The 27,771-nt window shown below is 37.1% G+C and overlaps 1 protein-coding gene across 3 annotated transcripts in view; it reads right to left on the bottom strand.

Annotated features, from left to right (window-relative positions):
- The window catches only part of sntg2 (syntrophin, gamma 2), a 732,424-nt gene extending 712,125 nt beyond the window's left edge, over positions 1-20,299 (bottom strand). For all 3 annotated transcript variants that reach the window (XM_039747723.1, XM_039747724.1, XM_039747725.1), the window contains exon 1: positions 19,803-20,299. In XM_039747723.1, the coding sequence (XP_039603657.1) occupies positions 19,803-19,871 (69 nt within the window). In that variant the 5' untranslated portion in view covers positions 19,872-20,299. The remainder of the gene's footprint in view (positions 1-19,802) is intronic.
- Between the last annotated feature and the right edge of the window lie 7,472 nt (positions 20,300-27,771).

Raw genomic sequence — 27,771 nt, 5'->3', positions numbered from 1 at the left:
CAAAGAAACCACAGAGAAAAAAGAGAAACTCGCATAGCCACTAATACACAAGCGACGTGAGCACATCGGCAAAACAAAACATCCAAGGAGAGAGAAACCCGCTTAGCCGCCGATAGACAATGGAGGCTAGCAGATCAGTAAAACAAAACCGCCAAGGAAAGAAAACCTCGCTTAGCCACTAATGCACAACCAATGCGATTTATTAATTGAAGTGCCAGAATCCATGGTTTCCAGGAGCCTGGACTTTTTTTACGGATTGGTCTAACACTGCTAGTCTTAATATACAGTATAATACGCTACCGTTGCTGTCCATTTGTCTGTCCAGGATTTTAAATCACCTGTAGCTCGTAAACCATTACTACTTTCCGCTTTCGGGGGGGTGATGATTGACCTTCAAGGTTATTCCTCTTTTTATTTTTACTTTGCTTTATTGTAGATTCAACTCTCAGCAGTGGCCAGCAGGTAGGCCGAGTGGAACATGTGCATGGGCGCCGTTCTCATTCCCTACCACCTTTGCCGTCATTTCCCCTACCTCTTCATATCTTAAATCATTGCTGAGGCAGATTAAAAAATTTTTAAAAATGCACAAAATAATTGAAACACAAACACTGACTTAATCGGTTTTAACGTGAAAAAATGCAGACGAAAGAACAGAAGAAGCAGGCCGCTAGGGTGGAGAAAAGAAGAGCTGCTCAGGAAGCAGCAAGCGCATCAACCTCTGAGCCAACAAATGCTAAACGTACAGAGAAAGAGTATGAAAACTATGAATGCTCAAGTCAAGTGTATGCACTGCACAAGTGCAGTGCGCCATTACTGGTATTAAATAAATGAAGGCTGTCCCCCTGAAAATAACTGAACTTTCAATGTTTTTTTAAAAAACAATGTCACTCAAAGCTATCTACTGGTCTAACCTTCGTGATTTGACACAAATATACAAGAACATCAATTTCCCCTCACTTTTTAAACATCAGTAAAGTAAAACAGACTCACACAAAATCCACCATTTGAGGCTTTGCCTCACTGCTAGAATAATGCACATGTCCTTTTGTGTTAACAAAAAGCTTGTAACACTATTATCAAGAAGTAGGGTCAAGAGGATAAGGCAGTAAACACTTATCCTGTCACTGCTCCAATTGTAAAACGTGAGCGTTTTTGGCATGACTTTCTGGTCGAGTTTAGTCTGCCACTTTCAGATGGGGTGAGGCCATACTGAGAAAGGAGTCATGCAGAAGGTGTGCGGGTGTGTGTGTGAGCTAGAGAGAGCAAGAGGGAGAAGTAGAGTGACAGATATGATCAAGCATTTAAAGAACAGTATGTATGACTCTTGTGAGAACTGAACCTCTGCTTGAATCCATTCGACTGGGTACATGACTACTGGCAAGACTCCGGAAGGATCCTGGCTTGGCAAAGTTCACAGTGACAAGAGAAGTGAGAGCATATTGTTCTGCCTCTGATCCCAAGTGAGTTGTGTGAAGCAGAGACAGCGACATGAATACAAAGGTAAAGTAGAGTAAAGATCATTAGATTTGAATGGATGGGACCATGGAACAGCAGATTGTCGCTGAAAGGTAAAACAATCAAAGAGACGACAGTCAATGAACGTTGCATGACTGGAGATGCAATTTTGTTCAAAAGGCAAAGTGCTAAATTGTATTTTATTTAAGTGTTGATGACAAATATTTTGTACAAGTTTACTGAGCCTCTATATTGTGCCATAGAAAATTGAAACAATTGCTGCTTGAAAGGACTCAATTATTCAAGCCCCACGCAGAACTAAAGAGTGCTGCCAAAGGGTCTGCCCAAGCAACATGTAAACGGGCTTGCAGATTCAGACACCAAAATAATTCATCCAACTGTAAGAAATTGCATTGAACATATCACAGAAATTTGAAAAAAATGATTATGGCAACAAAGTTGAGTTTGCTAATAATAATAAACATTTCAACAGTACGTTAAACCATTGCATTTAGAACTTATTTAATTTTTGCAAAACAGGATAATCTGCTGAGAATGTGCCTGCACTTGCCAACAATGTAGAAATGCCACTGAACATGTGAAATATAAGGGAAGAATTCCAAAGTTTTATTTGGTATGTAATACAGGAGTCACATACATCCATTATATTGGAGGAGTCAGAGATAAATATGATAAAGATGTAAAAAAGCTGTGTAAAAGGCTTAGTTCAAGAAAGGATACATTTAGGCCTCCAGCAGAAAAAATAAAGAACACAGCAAATATTAAGCGATTCTGGCAATTTCCATTATTCGTATACTGTATGTATTTATAAAGGATGAAATTCCACTTTGTTGTTTTATCACTAAAAACTGTCTCCCATTATCACTTATTAGTGACAAAGGAATTGTCACTGTCTATTAACTTTAATCACATATATCTGCTGATATGACACGTTCACCCTAATGGTGTCTTATCTACCCTGATATTTTTAATTTTTACTACTCAATAATGCTATTATGATATGCAGGCTACCACTAATGGGTTGTACAGGAAGACAAAGGGATGGAGTGGTCTAATTGATAGCACTAGTAAAGGGGATTGTGATCTGTAAGAGCAGACATACTTTACCTATTTGAAGATAAGTGAAAAGAAAGGAGGAACATAGGGTTTAAAACACAAGAGACAACAGACATTAGAACACAAGAAATTTCACAGAGCAGAGAAGATCATTCAGTCAAGCAAGCCGTTCTATTTAGCTAACAGCTAAGTTGTCCCATTATATCTTTCAAATGTTTCTTAAATAGTGTCAAGGTTTCTGCTTCAACTACATGTCTCAGTGGTTTGTTCCAGAGTAAAGAAGTGCTTCCTAGCTTCAGTTTTAAATACATTTCAACGTTAATTTCCACTGATATCCTCTAGTATGTGATTCACCCTTAAGCCAAAAGAATGTTGCTGAATCTTTTTTATCAATGCCTTAGAGGATTTTAAATACCTGGATTAGGTCCCCATGCAGTCTCCTCTGCTCAAGACTAAACAGGTTTAATTCTCTAAGTCTGTCAGAGTAGGACACGACCTTATGTTCTGGGATGCACCTGGTTGCACTCCTCTCTACAGCGCTGCTTATATCTTTCTTGTACTGTAGTGACTAGAACTGCACACAATACTCCAAACACTTTCTTACAAATGCTTTAAAATGTAGTCTTATGAGTGCATTATGAGTATGACAGACATACATGGGGTAGCATGTTCTTCTCTACTTTTCATATGTTTAAGGTTTTACTTGCTTTCTTGATTATGGTTCGCTACGATACTCACAGTTGTGACTGTTTCTAATTCTGTGGTATAACCTCAGGCTGTACAACTATGCCTTTGTTCTCTCAGGTATCATCTCCAATGATGGATTTAACCTTGAAACCATGGCACAGGTAACATTCTCAAATTTCCAACAATCCTTAATACTCAGTTAATAGTACTGCATGTGAGTGACTTCCTACACAATTAGCAGCAATGCAGTCTGCAAATAAGCAGTTTAGTAGATCACTGATCATATCTAAAGAAAATATTTTCATCTTTTTCTAAAAAACATTTATCATATATTCCAGCCAGAAGATTAACGATGCCAACATAGGCCCATGCTCATGGCAAGAACCAAATCTGAATGAAGCACTAATCATTAACACGGAATACAAACCCATACTCATTGTAGAATCACAAATGTTGCATGCAAATCTTTAAAATATCAAAAGAAAAGTATACAGAAGCAAACCCAGTATGATATGATAAAAACGTGCTAACTTAACTGAATGGTGACCATTGAAATTCAAGCTCAGAGTCATCAAACCATGGGGTAGCAGCACTAACTTCTACATTACTGTACAGTACTTCCACCAAAGGTATGATATATGTGTTAATACAAATCACTTGGGATATTTCACTTTCAGCATTAACAAGAACAATGTACATATATTTAAAAGTTAATCCTCCATATAACAACAATAGAATATATATCTGGTGTCCTCCCACATTCAGTTTTCCCAATAGATGTCAGTCCATTTTTGCTTGATCCCCAGACCCTTCCATAACCACACATGCTGTATAGCTCCTGCTGCATGGGTTACAGTTTTGAAGGCTATTTAGTCAGAAAGACTATTCTGAGAAAGAAGGAAATAAAAGCACCTACATAGCAAGGTAGCAATCAATAAAAGATTTTAGGGACTTAACTGCCTTCAACCAGAGAATAATTGATTTAGTGGATGCATCATTGATTCTGACAGTGGAAAGCCCCAAGTGGACTGAATTATAGAAAGATACTCACCAGTGTTATATGTTATTCGGTTCTATTGCTTTCCATTTTAAAGTAAGCACAATTTTGTAGGCCTACAGTCCAAACGTTTAAGCACAATGGAAAGAACAGATAAAGTCTGAAAAGGTGAGATGCTAGGGCAATTCTAAAATATATAAAAAAGTGAAAGTAAAAACAGAAATGGCAAAATGGATACTGTCAAGTGGTGGTAGCATTCATTTAAAATACTGTCTATTGATGAACTGCAATTATGTGAATTGGTGGTTTGGGATTCTTAGAGGAAATAAGGTCTCAACATATTTCTGCTTTTTGATATATCATTAGTCCAGATCCAAATAAGAGGTAAATGTTTATTTGATGATATACAAATTAAAAAGGAGGCAGGGGAGATAAAAAGAGAGTGAAAACAGTGTTTAGCTTGTATGCAAAAATCATGAAGTTTTCAAAGCAGAAGGGATCTGAAAATAAAAGGAAAAAATGAAAAAGACAACAAATTGGGGAAAAATACCTAAATGTGCACAGATTCGGTAATCCTCAAATATGTGACTTCCACATTGTAACCAGTGGGGTACTGTAAATGTAAAGATGACCTCCAGGTAAGGTAATTCATTATATTTGGGAACTGGCTATGAAATTGAATAATCACATCCTACTATGGTAGGTCTGAGGAGCAGAGGTCCTCAATGATCTGGGATAAATTTACAAGTTGTTAGGAGTTATTTTACCTTTTATATATTCTGTACTGTATTAGAAATAAACTCTTACGCCTTTTCAGATGAAGGAATCCTCTTTATTAGCTCCACTATTACTCTCATCTCTGGTATTTTAAAACTCCACAGCTATCCACCTATGCTCCTCTGAATGTGAGACACATTTTATTAATCATTTTGACTATTATAAACAAAACTACAACAGGAAACAATATGTCTTTGAAATGTGTTTTTGCTTTGACTTTCCAGTAAAATTGTTATAAAATGAATTTTCTTATTGCAAAATCTATCATGTAAATTTAATTTGGGCAGCTGATGATAAAAACTAGTCCATTTAAATGTATACTTTAATGGAAATATCATCTTCATTAACATTTTGGAAAGGTCAAACTATGCACTTTAACTCAAAGTACAATGTTACACATGTAATTGGTTTGAGACAAGTCTACCATAGGAATTTAGAGATTTTTTAGCCAAAATATACATTTAATATAAAAATATGCTGTAGTTAATTTCAAAATCAAGGTAAACTCTTTTTCAAATTGCATTTTTTGTTTTTTATTTCCTGATATGCACTACATAATAATGTGAAATTTGCATAGTGACAGACTCAGCTTACATAATGCAATCATTTTGAACATTTATTATGTAGTTAAATAGCATTGCTAAACAACACAATAGTCTTCACCTCTGCCCCTCCTAGCAGGACACCACTCTACATTATGATAAAATTCAACAGAATATATAATTTAAGATTTATAGACTGGCGGCACGGTGGCGCAGTGGGTAGTGCTACTGCCTTGCAGTTAGGAGACCCAGATTCGCTTCCTGGGTCCTCCCTGCGTGGAGTTTGCATGTTCTCCCCGTGACAGTGTGGGTTTCCTCCCACAGTCCAAAGACAAGCAGGTTAGGTGCACTGGCGATTCTAAATTGTCCCTAGTGTTTGGTTAGTGTGTGTGTGCCCTGTGGTGGGCTAGCGCCCTGCCCATGGTTTGTTTCCTGCCTTGCACCCTGTGTTGGCTCGGATTGGCTCCAGCAGACCACCGTGACCCTGTAGTTGGGATATAGCGGGTTGGATAATGGATGGATGGACTTCAAAACCATCTCCTTATGTGTAATCTAAATCTTAGCATTTAAAGAATAGTAAAAGTCAGAAATCACACAATATACTCCTTGTAAATCTTGTGCTAAAAATATGTTCAAGAATAAATGATAGAAAAATATGGACACATCTTCTTTTAAGAGGATCTCAGTAAGCATTAGGATATACAGTACACCCCCAAAATTCATGGGGGTTACATTCCTAGAGCACCCACGAATTGTGAAAAATACCCATTTTTATAGTTTAAACCCTAAATACAGTATGCCCCCAAAGCATTTTAATTTCGTTGTAAACTCAGCTTAATACATTAATACATTACCTAACAAATTACCTTAATACATTACCTAAAAACAGAATGTAAAGGTAAACCTGTCTACTGTATAGTATTGTACTGCTATCTCTCCCGCAGTGCTAGAATGTTAAATAACGATGTTACTGCTATACATACTGTAATTCATGCAAGCGCGTTTTCTTTGGTATGCGCTGTAGTTTTCTTTGTTACAAGTAGAGTAAATACATAATAATTTCTTTTAATTAAAATACAGTGATGAATGATATTGATGATGATGATAAAGTAGCTGTGAAGTACGATGCGAAGGACTTAAAACTCCTTGGGTGGCACCTCTAATTCAGTTGCTTCAGGAGGAGTTGTATCTTTGGACGGGTCTTCTTCTGGCGGGGTTTCATGCTGGCTTCTCTTTATAGATTTCAGAAAATTGTGATGGGAAGTTGCTACATTGTCTCCTGTAGCGAACTGCTGGTACAATTTCCATGCTTTCTCATGGATGTTACTATCCAAGGGGATGTTCTTCTTCCTGCAGTCGGTGATCCACAATGCCAAGGCAGATTCCATCCTGACAATATTTTTATTCCTTAAGGTTACCTTTTTGGCACTATCACAGAAACTTACAGATACAGTACTCCAGATTGCTGCTTTGTTCTTCTTTATGTAGCATGCAGTGCTTTCATTTATTCCATAGTGGTGTGCACTGCAGCATAACTTTTTAGTTCCCAGAGCAGATCCAGTAGTTCAGCCTTCTCCTGGAGTACTTTAAACTTCTTCTGGTGCTTAGGTTCAGTGCCAGAAGCCTTAGAAGGTGCAGGGCGATTCGGTGACATCTTGTGCGTTTAAGAATAACAAAATAGAAAAGCAGCAATCAATCAGCAGCAAGGAGAAATGAATAACGCTCTCGGATTGGCAACTTTCACCATCCCAAACCGCGTTTCCCTCAACGGTGGTAAACCCACTCACCTGGAGACGCGTCACATTGTAGCAATCAATCAGCAGCAAGGAGAAATGAATAACGCTCTCGGGTTGGCTACTTTTACCATCCCAAACCGTGTTTCCCTCAGCGGTTGCTTCCTGTTCTCTCTACAGCACAGTACTGCCACGAAAAAAAGCCATAAAAAATTGCGGAGGATATTTGCGCTTTCCACTAAAAAAATTAATAGTTAGGTTCTAAGAAAAAATCCTCAAAAACTGAGTCCGACAAACCCTAAACCGCGACTTTGCGGGGGGGTCTACTGTTGTTATCTTTATTATACGCGATACCTAAAAGATAAAAGACTACATTGCTGATTGGTGAATGTAATGAACCACCTGTATGTTTCACATAAACATCCCTGGGGATACCATAGCATTGCACATTTCCGAAATAATGAGTAATACAAAAGGTGGCTATACTAATGAATACTAAATCAGGTTACTACAAAACACTGGTCTATGTAAAAAATGCATGGTTGTTGTAAAACAAAATATAGAAACTATTTTAAAAAGTAGTTTCTAAAGATGGATTTAAATGTATTAGTAAACATTTTCTGAACTGCTTTAATAAACTATACAAAAATTATATACCATTTTATTTTCTTCTCATGAAGATTAAAAAATTAAATGAAGAAGAAACAAAATATTAGATCAATGTATATGAGAATATTTCTCTTGCTTATCTGGTAATGTTACACTTATCTTTACAAGTATCTTAAGCATCTTTTTGAAAATATGTTTGGGTTATATTTATGGGAGGGATATTTTCTGCAAGAATTAAAATGAAAATACAATCTCTCTTTTGCAATTTCATTTTCAAAGTCTGTGTGCAAGAATGCTGCAGAAATTGAAATTAAAATGAAATAAACCCCTTTGCGATTTCATTTTCAGCCTGAGCCGCAATGAAGCTGCAAAAATGAAAAGTAAAATGAATTTCCATTTTGCATTTTTATTTTCAAGTTCTCAACATGCTAATAGCACAGGTCAATGGGCGGAGCTTTGAACCTCAAATTCCCACAATTCTTTGTCCTTCGTAGCTGTAGAGTCACTTTGATCGATAGAATACTTCTCACTTTGACTGTGTTTAATTCATACGATTTTAATCTTTTCACCCCTGTACAGCTGATTTTCACAATGAAACTTTCTCACAAAATCCAAAGACCATGCATAAATGTAGTTCTGAATAAATTATTGTGCAATTTAAATACAGTATTTAACATGAAAGAAATTTGCCTTTATTACATTATACTTTACATTTATGTATACTGAAGTGGAAATGGGACGCTTTGTATTTTTGTAGTATTATAGTGTATTATAGTATTATAATTTCTGATTGTAACTTGTATTGCATAAGACTGTGGTATATAAATCAGTCTCGTTATTGCTGGTAGTTCAGTGAGGAGGAATTTTTATATAGTCCAATATAAGCATAATTTTTAAGATTAGTTTAATTACAAAACACATTATATAAGAATATTATTTAATATTGTGCACACTACATCATATAGACACTAAAACCTTATGTTTTTATAGGCTTGTAAATTGAAAATATATCCTGAAAAAACTTGATTAATGGATTTGAAAATGGATAGATGGCTGAATGGACCTTTTTTGTAAGGGTGACTAGTTTTATGAAATTAACATGTACTATTTTTTTATTCATGATATTATATACGTTAGGCAACTATTATATATCGACAAAAGTGAACACTTTTGTGGGGAAACTTAAGATAAAAGTCAGTGGTCCTGCCACATAGCTAGTTTCAATTTTAGGCATAGCAGTTGATGATGTGCACTTTGGGCATTATCCAGAATTCCTGGAATTTATGTTCTAGATTCTATGGTTTGCTCCAGTGTCCCTTGTTGTATTGATTATTGTTACTGACTTACCTCAAAATTGATGCATTGCATAATTGATTGGTGTCCCATCCAGGAATGATTATGGTGTTGACCAACTCTGTAACTGGACAAAGTGGTTTGAAAATGGGTAAGATGGCTGATAGTTGCTACACTCAATATGACACAGATTTACTCGAATAACTGATCATCTTTTTTGTACGAATGACAAAACAAAGATGATTCTTGCATCCAAAGAGGCTGCTATTTAGCAATTTGCAAGTATAACCTCACTATGGCCCAGTTTCCCGTTAAGGGCTTAAAATAAACCAGGACTAGGCTAATTCTACTTAAATTAATCCACACTAAACAACTGACTTTCTGAGATGTTGCTTAAATTTGGATTAACTAGTTCTAGACTACAGAGTCTCAGATTAAGGTAATCAAGGACAAGTGAGATCATCTTTTGGAAATCCGATTAGATTAATGGCATGCACATGTGGCTAAGGAGAGGTTGCTATAAAAACCTGGTATGGAATACTTGTAATTCATTAGTCTTAAGGAGTGTGTGGAACAGGAGTCATTACACTTAACCAAAAAATGGATAAAGACAAAAGAAAACGCTCAAAAAACTTCAGTGAATTTGAGAAGACCCTTTTTAATCAAATTGTATCAAACTATCCTGTAATTGAAAACAAACAGCATGATTCAGGTACAGAAAACAAGAAGAAGAAAGCATGGATTTCCATATTGAATGAATTCAACTCAAATGAAAAAGTAACCAAACGGACACTCCAACAAGTTCAGGTATGATTTATTGTTGCCCCATTCTTACAAATCAGTAAATTATAAATGTTTTCATCAATGAAATGTAAAAAGAAAACAATATTATGTAGAACTCCAACTTCAGAGTGTATATTATCTTGTAAAGGTCCTGTGGAAAACATAAAAATAAACCTGAAAAAAACAACTGCTGCTACGCGTCAGGAGCGTTTCAAGACAGGTGGGGGACTTCCAGTTCCACCAGACACAGAGGAGTTGGGGGACTTGTTGGCTGGGATTATTGAAAGTCAGCAACCCCTGGAAGGTATTCCAGATGATGACCATTTGGACAGTTCAGGTGAGGAATCTTTCAAAGACTCATTTGATAGGACATGTCTCATTTACAGTAACATGTGTTATCCCATCCAACATACAGTAATTAAATGCAAGTCATGTCTTGTAACAAAAATGACGTAATGACCTTTATTGTTGAAGTCAAATGTAATACTAGATTTTTTCTTCCATACAAAGATGACCTGATCTTCACCCAGGACTTGGGGGGCGCAGGGAACAGTCAAGAGGCTCAAATGAATCCATCAGCAGCCAGCACCAACATGCAGCAGCATCCAGTCTCCTCGGTAGCATTAGTCAGCATCCAGCAGTCTCTAATCCAGGCAGCAGGTCAAGAGGGAAAAGGATGACCATTCATGAGAAACTTGCCATAGAGTTCCATGAATGTAAATTAAAATATTTAAAAGAAGAACATGAAGTCAAAATGAAAATTCTTCATCTTGAGTTGTCTATGAGAGAGAGAGAGATGAAGCAGCAGCAGTGTCAATTGTCTTTGGAACCAAACCTCAGTTAAATAAAAAAAATTTCCTGAAATTTTTTACCTGTCTATCATTTATGTATCATTCAAGGCACATTTATGAGAAGTGCTGCAAAGCAAAAGCATCTCTGTAAGCAAGTCCATTTCTGTCATTGGCTAGCTCAGGGATGGGGACATGTTGGTCATCATCATCTTCAATATCAGGGTCTGGGCAGCCGCACCGTTTAAGAAAATTATGAAGCACTGCTGTTGCAATAATAACAATGCAGCACCTCCTAGGTTCAAACCGCAGTGTATTTCGGAGACACTGGAAACGATTCTTCCATACACCAAACATGTGCTCTATTAGCCCTGTGGTGAGAATGTGAGCTTGGTTATAGCGCTGTTGCTCTGGTCTGACTGGATGGGGATAAGGGGTGAACAAGAAGTTTGTCTGCGCATACCCACTGTCACCAAGTAGAATTCCAGAGTGTTGTCTTGCTTCAAACTGAGTATATAAAGAAGAGTTGTGAAAAATCCTTGAGTCATGAGTTGAACCTTTCCAGCGTGCAACAATATTGGAGAACTGCATAGTGGGAGTGCACACTCCTTGTACATTTATTGAAAACCAGTTTTTACGATTTCTGAATTCCTCAGCATCTGCTGTAGAGGGACACTTGATGGGAATGTGGCAGCCATCGATACAACCAATGACTCCAGGGAAGTTCCCATATTCATAGAAATCTACCTTGCAGGTGGCCTGTTCAGCAGCATTTGGGAACTTGATGAAATCCTTTTTCAGTTCACATATAGCACTGCAGACTTTGTGTACTATTTTGCACACTGTTGATTCACCTACACCACACAAATCCCCAGTTTCCCGATGGTAGGTTCCACATGCCAAAAACCTTAAGGTAATTAATATTTGTAAGGAAGGAGAAATAGGGGTGCCTCTGACTAAGTCACCTGTAAGCTTGGGCTGCAGCAAACCAATTATTTCTGTTGCATTTTCCTTTGACATACGGAAACGGTCAAGAAAATGTAAATCATCAAAATCATTTAGTGGGTTGCTCCTGTCTTTTAGCAACCTTCTTTCTGGTCTTGGTGGTGGTCTCTTACTGTCATTGAAATAGTCAAGGTAATCCATTTTTTGCTACTGTGGACGTGAGCCTTGAGGCAAGCAGTTTTTAATCTGAGGTTAAACCTGCTTCTGACCAGGTTTAATTTAAGACTTAATTTAGATCTGGATTAGGTCTAATTCTACTTCTAGAAATCCAATTGTTTAAGTCAAGACTAGTGCAAGTCTGAGACTATTGTAATCCATGTGTGAGAAAGCTACTTCAATAAATCCAGGTTTAAAATGGCACGACTAGTCTACGACTAGGCTTAATCCCCGTACGGGAAACCGGCCCATTGTGTTTAACATTTCTTAAAAAATCAACTTTCCTAGTTTTGTAAGTTTTTAGAACAAAGCTGTTTCTCAAATGACTTCATTAGTTTCTCAAAATAACTTGAAATGAAATAGTGAAATGTAGTGTACTTAAGGAACTTGCTATTATAACTAATGCTTAACTTTATATAAAACAATGACTCAAGGATGATGTTAGTGAGTGCACCTGTATATGTTAATAAAAATCTTTTTAGGGTTACAATAATGTAATAGTAGTATTTTTTATTTTAGAAATTAATTTTTTTAATGCAATGATTTTTGTAACGTGTTGTATATACATTCAAAGGAACAAAATAAAAATAATTATATAATGATTATGCACAACTGTAGAAACCAGTGGGATGTATGCAGTTAACATAGTTTGTAAATCATTTTTCATATGAACTTGAATAATAGGTTAGTTGTATAAAAGATCATACTGATTCAAAGCTTCTTTCAACTACAAATAGTTCTTTAATGGCTTTGTATTTTTATACTTTTATCACATACAATCATTAAAGAGTTGTGGCACTAGTTGCAGTAGATATTTAAGCTCTTCCTGAATATTTCTTGTAAAACCTTTCCACATTTTTTCTCAGAAGCTTTGGAAGAAGACTTTGGGAAAAAATAATAAAGTAGCTGTTCTGTAATGAAATTAGCCAATAGAAAGCTTCTTTTTAAAGGACATGAGGATGAAAAGTCTTCATGGAAGGAGCTAACACTATTCAAAAGACTGTGCAGTCTACAGCAAAGAAACTGAATTTAGCAAGCTTATGTTTGTAATTAAAGGTATTATATATTGATACATACTGTAAATAATGACAATTCAATCCATAAGAAACAGCAACAAATAAATGTACATGAAATTTGTACTGTGGAAAGTTTTTGATACCAGCACACATTTAAAATTAACAGAATAGAAATACAGTTAAGTAGATATGTATCAAGCCAATAAAAGTCATTAATGATAAGTGGGTTTAATAATACATTCAAATTGTGCTGGGGGTGGCACGGTGGCATAGTGGTAGCGCTGCTGCCTTGCAGTAAGGAGACCTGGGTTTGCTTCCCAGGTCCTCCCTGCGTAGAGTTTGCATGTTCTCCCCGTTTCTGTGTGGGTTTTCTCCGGGTGCTCCAGTTTCCTCCCACAGTCCAAAGACATGCAGGATAGGTGCATTGGTATTCCTAAATTGCCCCTAGTGGGTGTGTGTACATGTGTCCTGCAGTGGGCTGGCGCCCTGCCTGGGGATTTGTTCCTGCCTTGTGCCCTGTGTTGACTGGAATTGGCTCCAGCAGACCCCCGTGACCCTGTGTTAGGATATAGTGGGTTGGATAATGGATGGATGTTCACAGAGAGATGATTTCACTTTCATTTATCACAATTCCAATGGGTCACAAGTTTACATACACTTTAATATTTGGTAGCATTGCCTTTAAATTGTTTATCTTAAGCCAAATCTTTGGGTAGCCTTCCACAAGTTTCTTACAATAAGTTGCTGGAATTTTGGCCCATTCCTCTAGACATAACTGGTGTAACTGGGACAGGTTCATAGGCCTCCTTGCTTTAAGTTGTTAGTAGGAATTAACATACATCCAACTCATTTCTCCAATTGGGCTAATTGGCTGTCAAAAGTTAATTGTCTAAAGTCTTGACATAATTTTCTGTAATTTTTCAAGCCCGTGTCTGCGTAGGTTTCCTCGCACAGTCCAAAGACATGCAGGTTAGGTGCATTGGCGATACTAAATTGCCCCTAGTGTGTGCTTGGTGTGTGTGTGTGTGTGTGCCCTGCGGTGGGCTGGCACCCTGCCCGGGGTTTGTTCCCTGCCTTGCGCCCTGTGTTGGCAGGGATTGGCTCCAGCAGACCCCTGTGACCCTGTAGTTTGGATATAGCGGGTTGGATAATGGTCGGATGGATAATGGTCAAAGGGAAAGTGTGACAGGTTTTTCTAGGAGAAGAAATGCAGAATTACATACAAAAAGGTAATATGTTAATTTTTTTAAATAAAAGTAAATTTCATCTACACAGTACAAAATACAATACACAAATCAAAGTTTCCTTGTTCAAAGCTCACACCAATCACATTTTCACTCACAAATCAATTACAATTCCTATTATAGCACATCCTGCTCCATTACATAGTATAACAAAAACATCCATCCATCCATCATCCAACCCGCTATATCCTAACTACAGGGTCAAGGGGGTCTGCTAGAGCCAATCCCAGCCAACACAGGGCTCAAGGCAGGAAATAAACCCCGGGCAGGGTGCCAGCCCACCGCAGGGCACGCACACACACACTCCCACACACCAAGCACACACTAGGGACAATTTAGGATTGCCAATGCACCTAACCTGCATGTTTTTGGACTGTGGGAGGAAACCGGAGCACCCGGAAGAAACCCACGCAGACATGGGGAGAACAAACCTAAATCATCTTTCCAAAATATTGCACTAATGTCCATTTTATATACCATTACCTTTGATTAAAGAACAACTTCTAGTAAATGCCCTATTTCCCATTTGACAATAGCCAGAAACTCTTCCAGCTCTCCCTAGCAGCTGCAATCCCCTACTTGTCAATATCTTTCTTTACATTCACATCTAGCTTCTTTACCAAACTCTTTTGTACTCACTCCACATCTCTGGTGAAATGTGCTTTATCAGAATACGTCTGACATCCTGTATTTTCTTCTTTGCCAGAGTAATAATAAGTCATATCAAAAAGGCTTTCTTTGAGCTCCTACCATTCCCTGCTAGACCCTCTCACCTCACCTCTCAAAATTAAATGATAAGACAAAACAACTGAATCTTCCACCTTTTTCAATAATCCTTGCATATCAGCCCGTTCTCCTTGTACTCAGCTGCAATTCCATATAATGCGTCATACTGTCTCCATGTGGGCACAGCCTGGCATTGGACCTCACACTGTCATTCGGTTTATGTCCTTTAAAATATTTTACAGCCCTTCTGGCCTTTCTACTGTTCATATCCACACTTAAAATTGTATTTTTAAACTCTGCTCCTCCTTCATTGTACACCTAAGAGCCTTATACAAAGCCTTCATTTTGTAGCACAAAGCAGCATCTACAAAGTCTATGAACTTCTTTTTCAGTTTTGCTGAATACACAGTGTCTATATGATGTAGTGTGCACAATATATATAAAATTTGACCACACAGTCAGAGGCCTCATCGCTAATGTGAACCACAAAGCTGCAAAATATTGGAATGTATATTCAAAGGCTGAATGCAAAGCCTTGCACAAGATATTTTTAAAACACAGTCCATCTTCAGTATTTGTCTTCTTTTGAGTTGGTATCCAAAACAGTCAGTACAAAAAATGTGGTAATGTGTCTGTAGTTCTGCATGTTCTCAACCTTTCTGTGGGGGATTTTCTCTCGATACACCAGTTTTACATGAAAATGTTAACTGGCTGTTCCTCATAAATTGGACTAGTGTACGAGTGGATTTGAGCCCTGAGATGACCTGGCATCTCATTCACGATTTATTGTTGCCTTGCACTCAATTGCTCCCATGACCTTGTGTTTAAGATTACTTTGTTTTGTTACATAAGGTGGTCAACAGGAAAATAAAGGAGTAATGGGCTAAAAATACAATGTCCAAGACTTGTATTGGCCCCAATGTATCCAGATCAAGCAGCAGCTCCCAACACAATTCATTTTGATTATAAAGGTTTACAAAACGTATGGATTGCTGGCTGTATTCAAAATCAAAATGAGTAAGTATTTCTTTATGTAAAAGTTTGGGGCTCTAAAAGAATTCATTAAAGCATGTCAAATGAAGTGAACAGGGTTATAAAATGTATAAGATGACTTAATGAGACATTTGGACATTTTTTCTATTAGCTAAAGAAGAAAGTTTGATGGGCCAGTGGGCCTACTCTGTGTTTGAAAATTCACATATCTTTAAAATGATGTCAATGGATTACATAAATGGCAGCAATATTTTAAAATATTCATATTATATTGTTTATAGTTTGTTAATTACTTATATAGTTTTTAAATCTTAAATTCATTGATTCAATTGTTTAATTTGTTTTTGACTTATGGTGTCCAGTTTTCAAGAAGGCAAATATTTCATTTTGGTTATTGCAGAATTAAGTAAAGAAAATCTGAAGTAAGCATTAAGCATTGATTGAAAGTTAATAAATATGAAGTACTTTAAAACAAACATGTTAACCCATTTCAAATTGTATGTGTCACACATGCGTGTCGCAAGACCTTCTCGCAGGCTCAGTCACGTTATGTAGTAACCTGCCAAGACAAGAGGGGGCACTGCAGCCAATGTTGTCATCTACTTCTTTCTCCACAGTGCCAAGAAGCCACCTGATAAAGGCAATTTATGCCATAAAGCCCCAGGCATCCCAGAAGGAGGCATCATTACTGGCTATTGCAACCCGCCAGATGGAGCTTCCCTATCAGCAACTGTAACCTCACTACTCATTACTTCCTGAATTCTCGCATTTGGGACACGTGCCAAAGAGCGTCATTTCTTTATTTTATTTTATCGTTGTCCATTTACAATAAAAGGAACAACCCAGTTGGCACCCTAAAATTTCCATGCTGTATTTAGACATGTCATTCCTGAACCCACCCATAAATACAATATGTTATTAGATTTTACCTAAACCAACTCAATTAATGCTGAATTAAGTTTTCAGTAAGACAATTGTTTTGATAAGAGAAAATAAACTAAGGTCAACTTTAATAAAACAAATTTTCCACCAAATCCTACCCTGTCAAAAGACATATCTCATTAGAAGGCTTGTCTTAACTGTGAGCCATCTACTCAGGTTCTTATTTTTACTACAAGTAAGATACACATTAACACTGTATCTTGAGCAGTACTCTGTAGATTCTGTGAAGTGTCTCTCTAAAAAAGAACTCATTTTCAGTATCCAACACACACTTCTCAGATTGATGCTGACCTATAGTAATCTAACAGAAAAACAGGAACACAAACAAATATAGATTACTATGAAGATCATTCACTTTCCAAAGGAAAAAAACTTAAGATGGGTTCTTCACTTACAGTAGAGAATACTTATTACATAACCACACTCACATTTATTCGGCCAGAATTTGAAATCATTCTTTCCGAAACATTTTTGAGATGAGTGAGGGAGTCAATGTACATCATCCAGGCAAATGGAGAATGTGACACCATAAACAAAATGCATGTGTTGGAATTTGAGCCATTGACACAGAAGCTGTGGGACAGTATTGCAAACCACTGTTACCAAGCCACACTCTTCCATATTCATTTATGAAAAGTCAAAGTACAATTAAAGGAATTAGCTCAGTTTTTAAATAGCTGCCACACTGTGGGAATTTCATAATAGACAGACAAGCCTTTAGTGCGCTAGGAATTCATAAAGAGCTCTCAAAAATGATTCTTGCATCTTTGTTTTCTGAAGGCCTTCACAAAACACCAATCCTTCTGTTTGTGTACTTACAAGGATATAAAGACACCTGTGAGAAATACCAGCCGAGGTACAATTCATAGTTAGACTCATTTTTCACCATGACTCATCCTAGGTAAAATCGTAATCTCACTTTTTTCTTTTCACAGTTTTTTTCCTTAACCTTTCATGTATACATTTTAAAATTTCTCTAAACTTTGACTGTTTTTTAATTCTGTCTTCTTCTGATTTATTTGCTTTGCTATCCCAACCCCATCTTCACTTCTGCAATCTCTCACTCTGAATGGCATTGAAATGGTAAAGGTTCAAGATTCAGACCATTGTATTTTAACCATTTAACTCCACTTATCTGTGATATTCAGAAAAAAAAAGTTTTGGTTAATTTAAACACTTTTTAATATACCATTAATGAATAATCCATACAGTCTCACCATCCAATAATAATATTATAACAACAATAGCAAAGAAGGCCATAGTGTTTCTAACATAATCAATTCTATTACAACTTTACAGAAAACAGTCATTTAGCAAGTATTTACTAATATTACCATATCGTTTTTTCTGTCAGTATAATTTCAGGGATATCTGTTTATTTTCATAAATAAAACTACAAGCCTTAAACCTTTATATATTTCCAACAATAAAAATTCACAGACTTGAGTTAAAGTTCCCAGTTGTCTCTTGTATTCAGCATAATTGAGCATTCAAGGATGAATATTAAGCATTATCTTCTAGACACATTTGCATGAGTGCAACAACACAGTTTTCCTGATTTATTAAACAAATTTCCCAAACTGACTCGCACTTGCTAATCATCAAGTCTAATTTTTCATTATGATCTTGAAAGCAAATCAGAATATTTGACACGCTTTGTAACTTATTTACTCCGCCTGTTTCGGACCAGAGGAACATTTTCCAAAGTATGCCTCATTTCCATTGCCATCATCTATAGTTCTTGCAGAGAGAGAGGATACATTTTATGATGTAATACAAAAAGTCACCATAGCTTTCTTATTTACCTTGCAAATGTATTATTCCTATTGAATATCCTTATTTAGCATTATCAAGTTGAGCAGTATGATCCAAAATTAATTATAAAATAACCACCCCAAGCTGCAAGATTTTAGTAATGAAAAATTAATAATTACACTACATTAAAAAAAAGCTCTACTATACTTTGAGCAAATATATAACCAAAGGTTGCTTGAGGTAGCATAATATATACATGTATCAGTATTACATATTTTTTATTTGTATTTGTGCTTATGTAGACATCCAGGATCAAACACTACCAGACATAATAATTTAATTTCAATTCTGCATATCTTACATTTTTAGGTACTCATTGCTTTTGTTGTGAAAAATATATAAAGCAGTTTATGCAAACTTTTAAAAATGTTCCCTTGTACTCCTAATTATTCCTCATTATAAATAATAATAAAAAACTACTAAAGTAGCCCCTTAAATCCTTTAATTCTAATAATTTTTCTAATACAAAAACTTGTATGAATATGTCCCATCAAATAAAGTTGTGTTTCTTTGTTTACAAATGTGTTACACACCAACTGCTAAACTTAAAACAACTTGGGTTTGTTTGAAATGTTCACCACCCTATGGTTTTATATCGAAATGTGATTAACATAACATTTTTTTATTTAACTGAGTGAAATATTCTATTAACAATGACAAAATGAAATTTAGTATCACATAATGGCAGGTGCAATGTTAGTCAAATTGGATATGCTGTATTTTAAATTTATCTGATTTGTCATCTCTTTACACTTATGCTTGCAAAACAGGGACTTGTAAAACTTATACTACTTTTTTAAACTATTCAGTGCCTACAGTACATCAAAGAATACCTTGCTGCAAAGATCCTTGTGCTTTTTCTTCACCAAAGTATCATGCCACCTGAAAACTTGAAAATCCTTAAAAGTACTGAAACATCCACTACAGTATGAGCATTCCTTTCCTGCTGGTTCTGCATTGCATTTATTAAATCAGTCAGATTTTAGAACTTCTTTTTTAGCAACATTGTATAATTGTAATATATGACCATAAATAATTTTGCTATTAAATTATATATAATATGATACATTCAGAAGAGTGTAAAAATAGATCCCATATAGCAAGATTCATTTTTGCTCTTCAATAATCAGGATGAAAAAAACTCAGATAAATTAGTCTACTTGCCCAAGTTGGTACGAGAAGGCTGACAGGGCGCTCAAGCAGTTCTGGAGTGTGTTTCCCGGTCACGTTCATTTCCCATTCAGCTGAAGGCTTTGATCATTGAACTCAGAGGATCCTCTATCAGTCATTTATCCAAAGTGCCTGACTAATGCAAGCCACAGAGCTTTCTTTCACCAGACTGTAAAAGGCATAGACAGGAGGAGACACAGAGCATACTGTGCACTCAAAGAAAGAAGAATCTTGATTAATTGTGTGCCCTTCTTACAACTGGGATGGCATCAGATAACTTTAAGCTGATATTGGCAAGAATTGCATTAAGCATGAGAAATGAAAAAAAAAGAAATACAACCTAGAATTTTAAAAAAGTCTCACTCAATGAGTTATTTTATTCCTCAAGGTATGCCTGTTAAAATTCTTCTTCCTTATTCCTGCTGCCAGCCAAATGCATGCAGAGCAGCAGATCTGAGCTCTAAGCTGTACAGCTCACTCTCTGTACAGCATGTTGCCTTCTCCACCTGCTGGCTTTTTAGTACTCCTCCCATTTTCTAGTGATGACATTTTTAGAGTGTTATGCATTAACTCTCTATCGCCTGCAGTGTAATGAAGTCTTAGGCACAACAATTCTACAGCACACAAAATGCTATTAAAATTTCTTTAAAAAAGCTATTAAAGATGACCAGTCTATTGAAATCTGAAAATATAGTTTTATCTAGAAAGACCTATTTTTCCTGGTATTGCCATGTATTAATTAAAAATGCAGTGCTTTCTTCTCTTATTTATCATATTAATATGATGCTGAACACAGATCCATTATGCAAAAATGTAGATGTTCTTTAGTCATTAATCACAGGATGCAGAGCTCATTTCAAGATACAAAAAAGAAACAGCTATTTATTAATGAATGGTTAGGTTTCCTGTCACTAAAAGCATTTATTAAGTTGAAATATAAAATAAAGAGTGAAATCTGATCATGATATCATAATAAGAGTTCAGTAATAAATTATTTAAGTAAAATTGTACTGTGCACCCTAATTCTGTAGCCTGTTATAATCCTTAACAAAAACATATATAATATCATATGCATGGATTAACTTGTCAATTTATATTAAATTCATCTCTCAGTATTGATGTGTAAATGTCATAAAGTTGATTCTTTTAGCTTGTATACATAACATATTAGCAAAGTGGAGAACTCTCGTATCTCTTATGTACAGTGACCTGGATTCAAATTCTGACATGGTTGTCAAAAATCTCCTTATCTTTTCATTGGTTTTCTCCAGGCACTTCAGTTCCCCCAATTTGTATTTTCATTTGGTGTTGGTGACCACAGGTATATGTGTGCACATGCCCTTTGATGAACTAACCTTCAATTCAAGGTTAACCTTGATTCAGTCAGGGTAGTCCCTGACACTATGAGAATTTATAATAGAATAACTGGAGTTTATAAATGGACAGATGTATGCTTAGTCATTAATACTGGTGAGCTCTGAAAAATGATATATTCTTTATATGTTCCTTACCCCATGTATTTTGTATTTTTGATGTTTTAATGCAGAAGTTTCTGATAATAGGGGTCTATTACCAATTTGGATAATGCAAGACGCAAGTAACGCGAGATTTTTTTTGTTGTTTTTGATAATGTTTACTGTTGCCCAGCATTGTTTACTACAGACATCTATTATACCAGAAACTGAGTGGAACTGTGGCTTACTATGCTGCAAATTCACCCGAACAATGTGACAAATACCTTTTGTGTCTAATTTACCTGATTTTGAAAACATCCGATTTTTTAACATGTTGCCAGTTTGAAAGCCATGATTCCATGTAGGGCTGGGTGATATGGACCAAAAAAAATATCTTGATATTTCTTAGCTGAAAGGCGATATACGATATATATCTTGATATTTTTTCTTCCCCTAAAGTAATAACAAAAAGACAGTTCTGATTCAAGGCCACATAAATGTCACATAGGCACTTTTATTAACATACAGCAGTAGATGTATATGAGAAATGGCTCAAAAATAAACTAATTGGCATATATTAAATAATGCTCCTTGAATAAAAAAATTTTCTTTTTCTGTATAACAAAACACTCACTGCTGTGCAATTAAGAACATATAGACAGAAAAGATACAGAGCAAAAATAACTAAAGGCCGACTTGCTCTTTAAAAAGTGGGTTTCCACTGAAGTAGAGAGTTCTTTCTTTACCAAAGTGCTTCCTACTGTGGGTAGTCCTGTACAAACATCTAGGACTTTGTGCAAATAACAAAACATGTAAACAGATTGAATGAAATCAACAAAATTCCATCCCTTAGTCAGTGCATCTTTTTGTACACATCTCAAATAACAATAAAAATATAAAGAGAACAAAAGCAACAGGCCAGGCCACCTACTGTATATTTTTCAGATTTTGTGCCAGGAAAACTAGTCAGTCAACAGTGTCAGGCTTCAAGGATGCTCTGTGGCAGGTTACAATGTTCCCACTGCAACTGAAAGTTTTTTCGGAAGGCGAGCTGGTGGCTGGTCAAACAAAGATACGTTTTCGCCAGGCGGCTCAGTGCTGGATAGGCAATTTCATATGACTTCTACCATTTGAGAGGGTCAGCACCACTCTCTACACAAACTGACAACAGGTAGCCAGAAAGTTCATTTTCTATTGCCACCCTCTGTGTGAAAGTGGTACTGGTGACTTTGCTGGAAGAGGCTTGCCAGTGCTGTTTTCTTTTTAGCTGTGTTTGCAACTGCTGCTCCTACTTGGTCTGCAGAGGCAGCTCAGACAAACATCTTCCCTGATAAACAAGCAGAGACTCTGCCTCCAAGATAACTATATTTTAGTGCATCCATTTTCTTATTTGGGATGTATTTGGCCCTGAACCGTGGATCCACGAAAGAAGCAATGACCAACAGGTCACTGGTGGATGGCTCTGCATATTTATTATTGAGGCAATCCACAGTGCTGGTCTTGATGGATTTACACAGCTCACTATGACCCTCTCCAGGTGCCAGGAGATTAGTGTTAAACAGGTGTAGCACAGGTATGACATATGACAGGGTTATGTACTCCTCTCCTGAAAGAGAAGCTTTCTGAACTGCCTCCAGGATCTCTATGTTCTACCAGGTAGGGAAAAGAGGTCAGGTTTTCATGTCTACAGAAAGGACTTTAGAAAGTGATCTTTCCTGCTCCAGGACCCTCTCTATCATTAGCAGCCTTGATCACCAGTGAGTGGCTGTCTCATTGATTTTTCACTTCAGTCAGTTCTCTTCTCTCCCTCCAATTGTAGGAGAAGCTGCTGACAACTTTCTTATACAGAGAAATGGCCCAGGTGATGCGGGCAAACCATTTTGGTAAAATCATCAGCAAATAAGAGAAACAGATGTATATTTTTAGACATTTTCAATCTCAAACACTTCTGTATTTAAAATGCATCCCTGTCTCTTCTTAAGTGGAGTGGTGGCTCTGGTGGTAAGGATTTGCTGGCAGTCACTGGTTTGAATCCTGCAACCGCCAGAACACTTCTTTGGGTACTTGAACAAGAACCTTAACCGTAATTGCTTCATCCTGGGTATGACGTTAACCTGCATCCGACCTTGCAAACAGTCCTCCAACTTTCAGGGAAAACTTGAGGGTTGATGGGAGAATTGACACTCTAGCTACCATAAAAACCTTCACGCAGCTCGAAATGGAGTTGCATAGTACCGAGGCATAACCCATTGCACGTCATATGTGACTGGTGCGGCCACGCGCTGTACACAGCACACACTCCCCTTCCGTTTCTTGTCTCTTCTCAGCAGGGGCTTTCATTCAGTGTCACAATCCTCAGTCTAACACACATACTCCGATAGGACTGATAGTTTATGTAACAGTTTCAGTTTCATAAGTGGTAGCTGTATAAGCCTAAACATTTTAAACAGATTATCTTGTGATTAACAGGCATATGTAGCTCTGCAAGTGGTTCTATAAAACTCTTTTCTTAACTCTTTTAAGGCAGGCAGAGGGCAAAAACTCACTCACATTATAGATAGACCCTCTTTGCTTGGAGGACTGTTAGACTCGTTGATTTGACATTGAATCCCTGCATGTGTGTGAGTAGCATAGAATGGCATTGACATCAGGTGAGAGAGTGAAGCGAATGTGCAAAGCAAAATACTCAGTGAATGACATTTTTTCATATATTTTATTATTTTCAATTGGACTCTGACTTGCACTATGATTTGGTGGAAGTGATTGGGAGATCGAGATCTAAAATGAAAGTGAGGCACTTGCACTAGTTGATCGATCCCCAGTTGATGTGCCACTGCTGCCACTGCCACTGCCTCTACCCCTGCCCAGCCGCTGCAATTGCCACTGCCAGATCTGTAACACGCAGCGACAGCACATTGCATGCAGCAACAAAGGTTATATGTTGATTTATGTGAGAAACTATTGCATTGCGTGCTTTTTAGAAACCAAAGTTTTTTGGAAAAAATATTCAGCTCTGGGAGAAAAGGAAAAAAAAAAATCAGCGCTAAAAGATTACATTATACCTGGCATATTTTTTCTTATTTTAAATTAACTGATTCAGTATTGCACTCACTAATAGCTAGGTGAAGTCTGTGACCAAAACACTGCATCCTCAGCCACTTGTTCAGTTGCACCGCCTTGACGACATTAGTCCCATTGTCAGAAGTTATAGCAATCAGTCCCATCAGGTTGAGCATCCAGCTTGTGAGGGCATCCTGCAAGGCTTCAGCTATGTGCTCCCTGGTATGGTCTTGGAGAAAGTAGCTGGTTTGGAGACAGGAACTTTTCAATTCCCATTCTTCCATGAAATGTACTGTCACACTCATGTATGGCTCTCACGTCCTGCGGGGCCACATATTAGTGGTCAGTGTGAGAGAAAGACATTTTGGCGAGTTGGGCAGTGAGACTCTGTCTAACATCAGTATACATTTTTGGCAGTACTTCTTTTGCAAAGTAATTTCGACTAGTCAAGGGTTTTTAGCAGTTGTAAAAAGACGTCTTGTTCCACAGTTGAGATGGGGACCATTTCTTTAGCAATATGATAAGCCACTACTTTAGTAATGTTGCCCCACTTCTCACTTTTTTTCTCATAAGGCACAGCATGGGTATATGAGTTTTTTAATGTGTTTTTTTGGGGGAAGATGGCTGGGAAGACTTCTTGGTCTGGGCTACAGCACGCATTTTCACACACTCTTCGTACTGCACTTTATGGCACTGTTGTAAATGGTGGAAAAGTTTAGTAGTGCTTGACGCTTTTTTTCTGAACTTGTTTTCAGCATTCTCTACAGAATACATTATTCTTCTGCTCATCTGACACTTTGAACCAGAACCATCTCCAAATAATTCGGCCATTGTTTTTCTTTTTACAAACCAGCTCTTCCTCAATAGTTTCCTTCATGTCTTTATCAGTCTCCATCCTGTTGCTTCCTGATGGACTTACTGAGTGAAATGGTGGTGGGAGGGGGGGTGAGTTGTGTTCAGAGAGGGAAGGCGGTGGGGCAGAGTGAAATTATGCGAGAGACAAACAGGAAGAAGAGAAAGGTGAACTGGGGGCTGTACAAGTATAAATTTAATGCAACATGGACTATATTGATCTAAACAATATTGTCTCATCCTGTATATTGTATGAAAATATGTCGATATTTCTTAAAACCCTGATATATCACCCAGCCCTAATACTATGTTTTCTGGAATTTTTTTTTTTTTTTTTTGTTTTGCTTGATAAAATTTTTCAGTTATTCATTAAAATGTAAGACAGAGTTAATTTGTTCTTGCCTAGCTTTACCAGAAAAGCTCACAATCCCTGTGAATTAATGCCACAAGTTGTTCTTTACTCCATTATTCTTTTTTTACCTCCTCTTATCCCTAATATACTTTCAATACAGTGGCACCTTGGATTGCGAGCATAATTCGTTCCAGAAACGTGCTTGTAATCCAAAGCACTCGTATATCAAAGCGAATTTCCCCATAAGAAATAATGGAAACTCAGATGATTCGTTCCACAACCCAAAACTATTCATATAAAAATATACAAAATATAAAGTAAAAATACGTAAAACAAATTAATCTGCACTTTACCTTAGAAAATAATCATGACTGGTGTGAAGGAGACGAGAGAGAGGAGGTTTATTGTGTAGGACAACTTTCACTCTAACTAACGGAATCCCTGTTATCTGTTGGCTCACTGGAATCTTCTTTTTTTGCAACTTTAACAAGGAACCTATCCAATGACAGTTGCTTTTGCCTGAAGAGTCACTACACTTGGACACAAAATAAAAAAAACTGTAAGGTTTCTAAACTCTTTTGGGATCCCACCCAACTGGATGACACACTGAAAAGCATCCCGAAACAACCGTAGGCTCCCAGCGCTGTAGCATTTTGCCATAAAAGTGAATCCAAAAAGAATGCGGACATGCTATAAGTGCCTGCCGTTGCTGGTTGATACAAGGAACATTATAAATGGGCAGGGCACAGTATTACTTGGCGACTAACCTGGCCGTGACCCTGGCTGACTGCTGTGTCTGTGTATAGGAGAGTGGCAGATTCTGCTACAAAAAATAACCATGCTGTTACTCTTTCAAGCTGAATAAAGCTGGTTTTGCTCAGCTTTGTGTTCTGGGGTGCAAGACAGGAACTCACACGTTACAACATACACATGTGATCACAATGCTATAGTAAACAGTATACGCTTGTACGGATGTTGACTATATGAGTGAGGCACGCTGACTGAGACCGAGAATGGGTGACGATTGCCCACAATCCGGCAGCGAGAGAATGAGAAGAACCATCAGCTCAGTTATGATCACGTGACACTCAGCAGACAAAGCATATACGAGGTGTGGCAGAAAAGTAATGAGACTGATTGTTTATTTACCAAAGTTTTTATTTTTTTCAAACATCAATGTTATTCCCTTCAAAGTAGTTCCCTTGGGCAGCTACACACCGATGGAGATGTTGTTCCCACTGTTGGTAGCAGCGCTGGAAGTCTTCAACCGGTATGGTCTTCAGCATGTCCGTTACACTCTTTTGGATGTTTTCTAAAGTCCCGAAATGACGTCTTTTGAGGACATTTTTCAGTTTAGGAAAAAGGAGTGTGAAAAAGGGGGCTGGGGAACCACAGGAATGCCTTTTGAGGTCAAAAATTCTGTTATGGAGAGGGCAGTGTGACATGGGGCGTTGTCATGATGGAGCATCCATTTGTCTGCAATGTCTGGTCTCACGCGAATGACCCTTTTTCTGAGCCTTTCAAGGACATCTTTATAAAAAACTTGGTTGACAGTTTGTTCTGGAGGAACAAATTCTTTGTGGACAATTCCCCTTTTGTGACGCACAACCAAAAACAAACTTCGCTAATAGCAGTCACAAAAATCACGTAGTTAACGGAAGGAGTTGAAACTCGCACTGAGCTATGGGAGGGTACTGACACACGTGCTCTATCAAGGACAACAGCGCAGCGTTGCCAGATTGCTTGCAGTGTTGCCAGTCTCATTACTTTTCTGCCACACCTCGTATGTGCTACTCGTTTTGCAAGACCTCACAGACCATGTAGTTAAATATTTCTAAGATATGTATTATGAATAAAAAATGTAGTAGCACAATTTTAACACATACTGTATTTAGACATATGTATGTAAAAGTAAGAAAAATGAAACATATGTAAAAATAAATAATAAGGGAGGAAACAGAAGAAAATACAATTTTGTATGAACAATTTTTAATTTTTTTCTTCAAAAGAACCAAGATTTAAGAAAAAGTTTTTTAAACATATTTTTCACTAACATTTTTCAAAGAATTCTGTAATTTTTTTGTTTGTTTACCTTCAATGAGTTTTTGAATGCGTAATCCCTCCATTTTCTCATCACCAAGACGTCTACTGAGTCGACTCGCGTTGTTGTTCAATGTATTTTAATGCAACCTCCATCGCATTTCTGGCTTCACCGTGAGGAATCTTTCCTCCCTCTTCAACATCG

The sequence above is a fragment of the Polypterus senegalus genome, chromosome 3 (assembly GCF_016835505.1).
Source record: "Polypterus senegalus isolate Bchr_013 chromosome 3, ASM1683550v1, whole genome shotgun sequence".
NCBI classification, from domain to species: Eukaryota; Metazoa; Chordata; class Cladistia; order Polypteriformes; family Polypteridae; genus Polypterus; species Polypterus senegalus.
Note: the sequence above shows the minus strand (reverse complement) of the source record. Positions and strands in the feature narration are given on the sequence as shown.